Source organism: Phocoena phocoena, chromosome X (genome assembly GCF_963924675.1).
Source record: "Phocoena phocoena chromosome X, mPhoPho1.1, whole genome shotgun sequence".
Lineage (NCBI taxonomy): Eukaryota > Metazoa > Chordata > Mammalia > Artiodactyla > Phocoenidae > Phocoena > Phocoena phocoena.
This window is the reverse complement of record NC_089240.1, coordinates 65,727,967-65,740,121: the sequence shown is the minus strand read 5'-3', so window position 1 is coordinate 65,740,121 and position 12,155 is coordinate 65,727,967. Positions and strand designations below refer to the sequence as shown.

At 38.7% G+C, this 12,155-nt stretch overlaps 1 protein-coding gene across 1 annotated transcript; it reads left to right on the top strand.

Moving 5' to 3' along the window:
* The first annotated feature begins 788 nt into the window (after positions 1–788).
* Positions 789–7,228, top strand: TAF9B (TATA-box binding protein associated factor 9b). Its single transcript, XM_065901181.1, has 7 exons — positions 789–839; positions 1,484–1,565; positions 2,158–2,294; positions 2,370–2,504; positions 3,306–3,381; positions 5,362–5,472; positions 7,068–7,228. The coding sequence occupies exons 1-7, from the start codon at positions 789–791 to the stop codon at positions 7,226–7,228; spliced, it is 753 nt and encodes a 250-aa protein (XP_065757253.1).
* The last annotated feature ends 4,927 nt before the right edge of the window (positions 7,229–12,155 follow it).

Sequence of the window (12,155 nt, the reverse complement as noted above, 5' to 3'; positions counted from 1 at the left end):
TTGAAAAAAAAAAGAGAGCACATAGGGCTTCCCTGGTGGCGCAGTGGTTGAGAGTCCGCCTGCCGATGCAGGGGAAACGGGTTCGTGCCCCGGTCCGGGAGGATCCCACACGCCGCGGAGCGGTTGGGCCCGTGAGCCATGGCCGCTGAGCCTGCGCGTCCGGAGCCTGTGCTCCGCAACGGGAGAGGCCACAACAGTGAAAGGCCCGCACACCGCAAAAAAAAACAAAAACAAAAACTAAAGAGCACCCAGTTAAATTTGAATATCAGATTAACAATAAATCATTTCATAGTGTAAGTATAGTCCGTGTAATATTTGGGATAAACTTATGCTAAAAACGTGATTATTGATCTGACATTCAAATTTAACTGGGCTTTCTGCATTTGACCAGGCAGCACTACCACAAAGGCAGGTGGATGCAGGGACTCTGCAGACATTCAGGGAGAGGGAAGGGGCCAGGGTGGCTGCAGGGGACGTGAGGAGGGGCCCCAGAAAAGACAAGGGTGCCCCTTTTCGTGTACTTTTCCGGGGAACAGCTCTGAGAAGGCGAACTTATCAGTTTTCCAAGCGTTAGCCGAGGGCTCTTCGGAGAAGGCTTCAGCGCCGTGGGCTCCCTGCTAGCCCGGCCTCCCTCTGCCTCCGCGGGGCGGGCGGGCGGCTGGGAAGCGGTAGCCAGCGGAGCAAAAGGACCGGCGCGGTAATCCCGCCCTCCGCGCCCGGAGGGGTGGAGCCTGAGCGAGGAATCCGCGAGCAGTCCTCTCTCCCCGGATGACTAGCAGCAGGATAACATGGAGTCGGGCAAGATGGCGCCTCCCAAGAACGCTCCGAGAGATGCCTTGGTGAGTGCGAAGGATGCGAGGCGGGGTGCGAAGCTGGGCACGACCGCAGCCGGGGACCTGAGAGGCGGGCCTGGGGGGAGGACCTGATGATGGGCTCGCGGGTCGACTTCAGCCATGCCAGGGCCGCCAGGAGCTGGAGATTCGAGTGCCCTGGACCCCAGGGCTCTCTCCCGCCACCCCGGCGGCCCAGCCGGAGGGAGGCTGGCGGCCCGCCGGATGCGCAGGCCGGCCTCCCGGCTTTGTCTCCTGGGCCTCGGGCCCGGGCCGCCTAGTCGTCCCGCCCCGTCTGCGAATCCTGGCTCGCGCCTCCAGTGTTCTGATGCAAAGCTACCGCAGTCGCCACATCTGAAAATGACAACCAGCTGTAACCACCCCTACCTCGACTGGGAAAGCCAACCCGGGCCTTTTTCTTCTCTTTGCCCCCGCCCCCACCCCCACCCCCGCCAAAAAAAAAAAGTTTTCAGCAAAGAGATCAAGACGAGATTTGGTGTGAACCTGACACTCGCTTGGGAGGAAAAGGATAAGTACAAGTTTGGAACCCAGAGAAGGGGGAACCTTGTATCATAAATATAATTACTACCTTCGGTCCAGTCTTGATTTCTATACCTAGATTATGCATCTGGCGTTTTTATTTGAATCCACAGGTGATGGCACAGATCCTGAAGGATATGGGAATTACGGAGTACGAACCAAGGGTTATAAATCAAATGTTGGAATTTGCTTTCCGTAAGTTAACAAAACACCAAAATCGCCTAACTTGTGAATTTTAAAAATCGTTCATTGTAAGAACATTTTCAACCAAAATACTTTAACGGTTAATGTCATAACATGTCATTATACACTTGTCCAAACCCACAAAATGTAGAGTTCCAAGAGTGAACCATAATATAAACTACGGACTATCGGGGATTATGATGGGTCCGTGTAGGACTATCAATTGTAACAAACGCACCACTTTGCAGGGAACATTGATAATAGAGGATGCTATGCATGTATGGCATCAGGGAGTATATAGGAAATCTCTGTATATTCCCCTCAATTTTGCTGTGAACCTAAAACTACTCTACAGAAATAAAGTCTTAAAAATATGTGAAGAAAAAAAATTTAATGTTATAGAATTCAGAAAGCAGTAAAAAGGAGCTCAGGCTAGGGAACAGTATATTGTGATATCTGTTTAAAATTGATCATATAGATAGGACAATTAGATATTAGAACCAAAATTCATAAACTTTCTGGAAATTAGTGAAACTTTTTAAGAAAACTGGCCATAAATATTAATCTATTTTCATATGTTTTAAATAATGTTTTGTTCTTAAAGGATATGTGACTTCAATTCTGGATGATGCAAAAATTTATTCAAGCCATGCTAAGAAACCTAATGTTGATGCAGATGATGTGAGACTGGCAATCCAGTGTCGGGCTGACCAGTCTTTTACCTCTCCTCCCCCGAGAGATGTGAGCAAAATTTTATTTGAAGTTCATTTTACTTATAATTTTTAATTGTAGTTCTAATAAGGATTTTTTTTTTAGTTTTTACTGGATATTGCAAGGCAGAAAAATCAAACCCCTTTACCACTGATTAAGCCATATGCAGGACCCAGACTGCCACCTGACAGATACTGCTTAACAGCTCCAAACTATAGGCTAAAGTCCTTAATTAAAAAGGTAAGAATTTTTAGTCATCTTAGCTTTTAAAAAGGGTAAGATGTGTTAGGGGTAAATAGTGCAGTAAATTAAAGGCTAAGATAATTTACTAGGATTTTTTAAAATTTAGTTCCTTGAAAATACTATGTCTGCAATTAGCTACTATGTTAAAATATAGAATATATGATCCAAGATTTTTAGGGCTAAAAGGAACTTTATTGTTCATCTAACTCATCAGGGAAGTGAGCCCGAACTCATCTATGAAGTTAGTAGCAAAGTTAAGACTGATTCCCAGGTCTCATAACTCCCAATCTTTACACTATACCATAACAGAGTAAATGATATACCATCAGGCATTGGACTTGCTTTCTGAAATATGACCTAAGGCTCTCCCACCACTGAGAAAGTTCTCCCCACATTGGGCTACCTCTGTACCTCTGAAATTCCACTATAAGGAAGTTTCTTACTGGGTTAAGATATTGACTAGTTAAGATTAAAAAATCATAAGGAAGTTAGCTGTTATCCCCAAATAACACTCTACCTCAAACTTTAAAACTATATAGAATTATATATTTTATATATATATTCTTATCCATGTTTATATAGATATGTATTGTTTGTATTATATGTGTGTGTATATATATAGATATTTGTGAAAACCCTAGTTTAAATGTTGCATTAGAACACTGAACAGAAACAGGACATTCTTGCCATCAATTATTTATTAATAATTCATATCAGCAATCCTAATTTCATTTCCTGCTAAGTTCAGGTGTCACGTGTGAACAACGTTAAAACTAATTTGTTTTTTAAATCCCCTAGGGACCTAACCAAGGAAGACTAGTTCCACGGTTAAGTGTTGGTGCTGTCAGTAGCAGACCTACCACTCCTACTATAGGTAAGTGCGAGAGGGAAATGGCTTTTCTGGCTGGTAAAGAAGTGCCTCAGCACTTGATTTTGAACTGTAATCCAAGTAAAAAGGTGAGTCAGAAATTCCGATATGTGTTGCCATTAATACATTTACTCGTCCTCTAGTAATGCTATAAACATATTTTATCAGATTTCAAAATGAGAAAGCAACAAGGAATATCTGATCCCAAATGAGTATAGAATTGGGCATTACCCAACATTGTTGCCGGTATTAACTATGGTAACAAAAACAGAAGTTTAAGCAGTGTTCTTTCTGGGTTTTATACAAATAAAGTTGCCAAACTCACTCACAGCAGTAGCCTACTTATTATCAGAAATTAAATTTCTGAGTAAATTGGCAAGAGATGCAATCAAAAGAAGTAAGTTTAAAGTATACAAAAAGCTTAAGACTATCAAAGAAAATCATTTTTAATATAACCTTTTCAAAAGTAGTACTGATTATCCTGTATTGGTCAGTGAGCACCCCTTCAGACTGTTTCCTGTGTCCTTTGTGACAGGTCTCTATCATTCTTTGAGCATTTCTTGCTTCCTGGCACAAGATGTTCCAAGCTCATCTTATATTTTCCTTACCCCAGTCCTAGAATCAGCCATTTCTCTAAAGAGCCCTGGTTCCTCTTAGTGGAGAATGGCATTTAGAAACCACAATGTCATTGTTGCTTAGATAATAAGGAACACATGAATAATGGATTTAGATTTCCTGATTTTTTTGTCCTATGTTCCTGCTGTATTTTTTTCATAGTCAAAGTCTTTTCAGAAAAAAAAAACCCTTCTCTTTGACCAGTATTGATTTCTTAGCTCTTATAACTTGAGTACTATAGATGTCATATAGCTCTAGTGTAAGCAGCATTTGATTTTTGAGATGTGTAGACAACCTCTTCATATTTTCAGGGTGTGAATTCACATTTCAGCATTTTAAAACCAGACTGGTATAGTATTAATTTGTACACTTCTAATTATATGCATGTGACCTTTGTAGACAGGAGTTTGCCTATATAATTTGTGTAACTTTTTTATCATATACTCTTTATCTGTGGGTTCATATCTCTTAAGTGAATACCAACTTTTTAAAAACTCTAGGCTGTGCTAATCAGTTACATGTGTTGGCAAGTTAACCAATTTTAGTTACCAGTTGTGATTTTTATTCCTAGTTAGACATTTATTGTACATGTTTTAGAGATTTTTAAGTCTAGAGTGAGGGAGCTGCTAAAAACTACTATTAAAGATGCAAGTTTTAAACTTTAAAAAAAATTTAAATGTGTTTCATAAAGCATAAGACCTAAGCGTATACTCTGTTCAATTTTAAAACCTAAACTCCATACTTAGATAAATGTTAACAGTTTCCTTATGGTAATGGACAAGAAAACATCCACCTACTGTGAATTTTCTTGACAAAATAAAATACTTATATTGCTTCATTAAGCTTCACCAAATTCTTTGGACCACTCCTTAATACATGGAAAACTTACCTAAAGATGGAGATATGTTAGGCTTCTGTTAGATGCATGTTGATTTAGCTTCATGGGCATAGTAGACACCTCCTAATTCCCAGCAAGTGACAGAGATTAAAAGTGCCACATAAGATAATTAATAGAAAACTTGGGTCTTTAATGCTGTTTATTTAAATGTTCAACTTCATGACTTCATGTAGCTAAAATTCAGTGCCAGATGCTATGTGAAGAGTTTTACTTGGATTATTTTAATTCTCACAAGAATCCTATGAAACAGGTATTGTTATCCCCATTTGATAGATGAGAAAAGCACAAAAAGATTAAATAACTTGCCCAAGGTCACTCAGCTAGTAGGTGATAAAGCCTGGATTCAAACTCAAGCAGATCTTTCATTAATTCCCTGTGCTTTGAAGGTAGTTTCTGGTAAGCTAAAGGAGAGCAGAAATTGAACCTGTATAATAAGTCACCTAACTAACATGGTCTGTTAATTACAACTACAGCAACCCCACAAACAGTGTCTGTCCCAAATAAAGTTGCACCTTCAGTGTCAGTGACAAGCCAAAGATTTACGGTGCAGATTCCACCTTCTCAGTCCACACCTGTCAAACCAGGTAACATGATGGGCAGGGCATGGGGGATTGAAAGTGGTTCTTTTAAAATATTTTTCTGAATTTTAAAATTTGTGAATGGTTCGTGATAACAGAACAGTTTGTATTCCTATAGCAATAATTAAATTGTTTTAATATTGTAACAGGAAGGCGGCCGTAATGCTGCAAATCTGGGTTCTTCAGAGGGGGTCTATAAACACACTAAAATTGTATGAAATTTTACATATATGTAACATTTTGGGGGGAAGGGAGAGATTTCAACATGATCATCAGAGTCTCAAAGAACCCTATGAACTAAAATAAGTTATGGTCTACAAATCTCAGGCAAAATCACTTAGGGTTAAAGCTCAAGAAAATAATACAACTTAGTACATATCCAATGAAAACTGTACTTTTATTCACTTCACGGAAGTATATGTAGAAAGTTAGAATAATATAAGTAGAATTCTAACGTAGTTTATTCATGAATATGTTTAGATTTCACATCTTCTGAAACCTAACCGTACACCATAATATTGGTCTGTAAGGAAGCATGATTCCTGACCTTGAACATGTGCCTTTAGTATGTTCCATGATGAATCCAGTGCACTGCTTCCCATGACTGAGAACTAACTGAAATTTTAAGTAAATTAAAAACAGGGCTTCCCTGGTGGCGCAGTGGTTGAGAGTCCGCCTGCCGATGCAGGGGACACAGGTTCGTGCCCCGGTCTGGGAAGATCCCACATGCCACGGAGCGGCTAGGCCCGTGAGCCATAGCCGCTGAGCCTGCGCGTCCGGAGCCTGTGCTCCACAACAGGAGAGGCCACAATAGTGAGAGGCCCGTGTACCACAAAAAAAAAAACAAAAAAAACCAAAAAAAACTAACAGAACTTCTTTAACCTTATATTAGATACTAATTTACGTACTTTAAATCATTAAAAAATGTAATTTAACTCTTAATGCAGTATAATTATGTTTCTTCTGATAGTTTTACTTCATGCTATTGAAATTGTTATTAAAATTACATTCAGCTTTGTTGAATACTTTTTATTCTCAGAAGCATTATACTTTGTGTACTCTTGCTTTATGTCTCATTTTTAATTGAATACTAAGGGAATGTAGTATTTTAATCATAACTTTATCTAGAGGCCTGTTGCCATTTTTGTGATTTATGAAATTTTTGTCGCCAAAAAAGGCAGGATTATGTTTTTTCCTTCCAGATTGAGTTGGTATAGTGTATTCTTGGCTGTCAAAATACTCACAGCTTTGGGACTTTGAAATGGTAAATATTCATGATGTGTGAAAAAGCATATACATAACTGTATGATCTTAATTACATAAAATGGATGCTTAGTTATGTAGATACACAAACGAAACCTAGAAGGACACATCAGACGGTAAACTGCTTGTGATTATGGATGACTTTGTTTTTTGCTTCTTGTGTTTTTTGGTTTCCTATTATGCACATGTTAACTTTTAAGAAATAAATGTTATTTTAAAAACCTTAAAAAAAGAAATTATTATTAGAATTACATTTCAGCTTTGTTGAATACTTTTTACCATATGTTTCTGATTCTGTGTAGTTCATAGTTTGGGGGTGTTTTCTCCTCTGTTTACAGTTCCCGCAACAACTGCAGTTCAAAATGTTCTGCTTAATCCTTCAATGATTGGGCCCAAAAATATTCTTATTACCACCAACATGGTTTCATCACAGAACACGGCCAATGAATCAAACCCATTGAAGAGAAAACATGAAGATGATGACAATGATACTATGTAAGGAATATAGTGTAGTCTCTATGCATTTCAAACGTGTAGTTGGTTTTGAGCCCAGTATACCAAACTAGAACATTCTTGATCGAAAACTTAAATGTAGCTGCAATATCTTTCACCTTAAAGTGTTATATTTATTTCTTAAGGGTACCAATGTTTTTTCATTAGGCTTCAAGTATAAAAAGTTAAGTGCTTGTTTATTAATGGTTTCATTAATGTTGAGTCCTGCTATGGTAATTCTATTTTTGGAAGCAGTTTTCTGCAATGTATCTGACAGCAACACTTAAGTTTCACTTTCTACAGCCTGATCAGTGGACTAATCTTTAACAGCATAATTTCTAATCTATATTTAAATACTTCTTTTGTAAGATAAAATAGTCACTTTTATTGTCACCCACTTTTTTGACCAGATCTCTCAATTTAGCAAATATTGTTGGAGAGGTTGGATTTAGAGGGATTCTAAATCCATTTTGAATATATTTAAGCTGTTTCTTGATGTTCCCTAACCTCCCACCTCAGCCCCGTTTCTAGATCCCATTCATTTTCTGCACCACCTCCTCCCCACAGGCTTACGTTTCTCCCTATTGCTCTTAAATTTAAAAGGCCAAAACTGGAACTTTAGGAATATAATTCCTGATAATACAGCTCAGTGTCATTTTCATATTTTTAAAACCTGCTTTACATGCCTGATGGTCTATGGTTCACTTTAACCAGAAGGTTTGCATTTGCTGTTTTTCTCTCCATACCAGAGCAGTTGGGTTTTATCCCTTACCTTTTATGCCCATTGAGCATTACTCTGCTTTTGACAGGTAGTTTGGGGTCAGTTACATTCAGTTTCAGTCATATTCCAAGTTGATAACTCCACCATATTTCACAATTTGAAATTTAACATGAAAGATGCTATAGCTTAAAATCTGCCGTGATAAGTATACTTACACTGGACCTAGGCAAAACCACTGAAGAGCAAGTGTTTTCTTCCTTTCTACCATACATATATATGCTTTGATCACTACTGCTTGAACCCCCCTATTGGTATAATTCAGAATTTTCCAGCTTATTGCTGAGGATGTCACACATAAGATGGGATCAAACCTGAAAGTTTTCTAATGGTTTTCCTTCCTCTAGAAGGCCAACACAAACAAATTAGTGTGATGTGACTTGCGTTTAGGTGCATTCTGCATAGGCTTCCCAGTAATATTGCTAAACACCTTTCCCTATTCCATTTATACACATCTAAACATCCTATTGAGAAAGACTGCAAAGCTTTCAAAAATATAAACAGGCTTGTGTTGTTTTTGTTTAAGTAAGTTTGACATATTCAACATAGGAATACTTTTGCAGAATTTCTAAAACAAATTTTTATATCATAATTTAGAACTTATAGCCAAGGATCCTCAAAACTTAAAACACAAGTAAGTTTCATCTTAGGATGGTGCTTGATACATCAAAGAGAAATAGTCCAGTAACAGGGAAGAAATATCTCATCAAAACTGTGATTCAGTGTTTTTGGATATTAGGAAAAGGTGATACCAGACTTATAAAAATAGACCTGATCATCATAGGAGAGAAATGTTCATTATATAGCATAGGATGCCATTACTTGAATGTTCTCAGGGAGGCATGTCAGAAAGCCTAGGTTCTAGTCCTGGCTCCATCGCTAACCAACTGTGTGACCTTACTTCACCCATGAGCCTTGTTCTCCTCACTAGTAATAGGAAAATAACACCAACCCTGCCTACCTCACAGGGATGTTGTGAGGGTTTAATTGGTATATGTGAAAGTGCTTTCAAAATTGTAAAAATGCTATATAATTCTAAGGAATTGTTAACGTATTTGTTCCAAGATTATTAATAAACAATTGAACTTACTGTATTTCTCACTTTTGATTTAAGGGATGCAAAGAGGATGAACAAGGCCCAGTAATTCTGAGGTCCAAAAAGCAAGATTTGCTTAATGGATGATTATAAATCAGGGAATTGCTTGCTTTTATTTGGAATCAGCATGTGACTCATCATAATGAAGCAAAATAAATATGAAAGGATATGGGTTTAAATCTGTTAACATAACATGCTCTGTCTTTAGTGGGAATTTATACATATAATTGAGGTTGCAATCTGAGTGTTCATTCTCTTAGCCAGCCAGTGGGTGGTTTGCCCTTTCCGATGAAGACTGCTTTATCTTGCAGATCTCCCTTTCCTAATTACATCCACCCATTCTAGCATCAAGAATGATTTAAGGGACTTCCCTGGTGGTGTAGTGGCTAAGAATCTGCCTATCAATGCAGGGGACATGGGTTCGAGCCCTGGTGCGGGAAGATCCCACATGCCGCGGAGCAACTAAGCCCATGAGCCATAACTGCTGAGCCTGTGTTCTACAGCCTGCGAGCCACAACTACTGAGCCTGCGCACCACAACTACTGAGCCCACGTGCTGCAACTACTGAGCCCACGTGCTGCAACTACTGAAGCCCATGTGCTCTAGGGCCCACATGCCACAACTACTGAAGCCCATGCACCTAGAGCCTGTGCTCCACAACAAGAGAAGCCACCGCAATGAGAAGCCCATGCACTGCAACGAGGAGTAGCCCCCGCTCACTGCAACTAGAGAAAGCCTACATGCAGCAACGAAGACCCAACGCAGCCAAAAATTAATTAATTTTTTTAAAAAAAGAATGACTTAAGGCAGCTCTTGTCCTCTGGCTTCTAGGTGGAATTTTTTAAAAAGATGTACTGATAGGAAATGAGGTGAGGACACTGTCGTCCCAAGTTCTTCCTTCTACAAGTAGGAAACAAGTGTCTTTGATCTGAGTAAGAATATAGGAATACAGCCACTATGCAGGGAGAATGGAAGATGTGGCCTAAGGGGTCCAGAGTGAAGAGAAGTAACTCAGGAGGTAAGGAAAAAAAACATCAGAACGACAGGTACAAAGCAGTGTGTGTAATTATGCCACCATACACCAACACACACATGCACATGCATACCCTTTTTATATGCATTAAGTAGCTCGAGATTGAAGTAAACCAGTCTTACAGTGATTGGTTGCTTCTAAGAAGGGAAACTGGTAGCTAGGGGACTAAGGTAGGAAGGAGTCTTCTCATTGTACTCCTTTTTGACTTTTGTATCATGTACTAGAGGGAAGTTTTGGACATAAAAAGGAAAAGAAAGGAAGCAGGAAACACTGAACTAAAGAAGAGATTGAACTCATTTATGATGATTATAATTTTTTTTCTATATACAGGCATACATATGTTGTCTGGGGGTTAAAAGTGAATTTGCTACACTTAAGCCTAAACCTTTGCAGTTTTATCAGTAATTCATAACTGTATTAAATCAGGAAGCACATACTTGTACAATTCTAGTTTATATATGCATAAATTGTTTGTTATATACTATCTTCCTTGACTAGGTTGTAAATTCCTTCAGAAGATAACTGCTATCATCTTATACTGCCTCTATTATGTCCTGAGCATACAGCAGGTACTCAAAATATTTGGCTGTTTGCGTTTCCCCATTCATTTTCTGGATTAATGACCGAAATAAATGGGGAAAAGATCCTGGAAGCAGAGTCTGGTAGAAATTACTTATAAGGTACAATCAGGGGTTGACGGATGGACGAATGGCAGTTGTAGAGTCTAAGTGTTAGGTTTATGGGTGTTTACAATTCTTTCAATTCCTCTGTACATTTGAAATAATAAAATGTTGAGGGAAAGGTAATCAGTAGGGGAAGAAAGTCATCAGTATGCTAAAGTTCTGGTCCGGCTATGACATTAATTCTCTGGATCAATGTGTAGCATCTCTGGGCCTCACCTACAAAAAAGATTGTACTAGAATTCCTGCTTCTCAAACCAGGGTAGAGCATGCCATTAGAGATGTGCAGAAATATGGTGTTTTCAAAAATTAACTACAACTATGGTGACAGTATTAAAATACAAATGAATTTTTAGAAAAAATTCAAGCCTTCAAAATTTGTTTTGTTTAAAGCAGCCACCAAAATTTTCTTTTGCTGTTCTCTCCAGAGTTAAGCAAAAAAGCCCTAGTCTAGAAGAATCATTTCAGGGAGTGAGGCACACTGAAAAAGCACCAGCCTTTGGAGTCAGACAGACCTGGATTTGAATCCCTGCTGTTACGGGCTCTGTGATCCTGTCCAATAGTTTAACTATTTCTTTATCCATAAAGGTGAAATACATACTCTAGTATGTAAAATGCCCAGCAGAAAAATTCCAGTTACACACAGCCTTTTGAAATTGCACCATTTACCTCTGCTCATTCCTGAAACTCCCATTAAAATGACAGGAAAGAGAAAGGAGGGAAAATTACAAGGACAATAAAAGAATAAGAATGTCGTTGAAATCGCTTTGGCCTTTTGGCTAAGATCAAGTGTAGGATGTCATTAGATTTTCAGCAATGACAGTGAATCAAAGGCTTTAAGTCTGAGAAACTGATAGTTAGGCTGAAATTCTACATATAACCAAACAGGCAAATATAAGAGTTGAATAAAGATATCTTCAGACATACAAAAAATTTTGCCTCCTACGCCCTCAATTTCTCAGAAAGCTAGTGGAGTCTTGTATTTCACAAAAAGGAGAAGTAAACCAAGAAAGAAGGGGAAAACAGATCCAGGAAAGGGAAGGTTCAACACAGGAGGTTAAAGGAATCCCCAAGAGTTACCCCACAGGGATTTCCTCTGGAAACAGGAAACCCCAGGGCAACAGCTGTACAGCCAACATAGGGGGCAGCCAGTACAAACTGGAACAGGAACATAGAGTACTGCAGGAGGGACATCTCTAATACAAATGAACCTACTGTCCCATATGTTTGAATATGTTGGGAATGAATCAGTGATAGATACATAGAAAAAAAGAAACTAATTTTTAAAACTATTTTTAACTCCAAAGAAAATTAAAAGATACATAAGTAAATATAATCATGGCATAT

Coding starts and splice junctions, on each gene's coding strand:
- TAF9B (XM_065901181.1), top strand. CDS start 789: ATGGAGTCGGGCAAGATGGCGCCTCCCAAGAACGCTCCGAGAGATGCC. Junction 2,295..2,369: donor CCTCTCCTCCCCCGAGAGAT/GTGAGCAAAATT, acceptor TTTTTTTTTTAG/TTTTTACTGGATATTGCAAG. Junction 5,473..7,067: donor GTCCACACCTGTCAAACCAG/GTAACATGATGG, acceptor CTCTGTTTACAG/TTCCCGCAACAACTGCAGTT.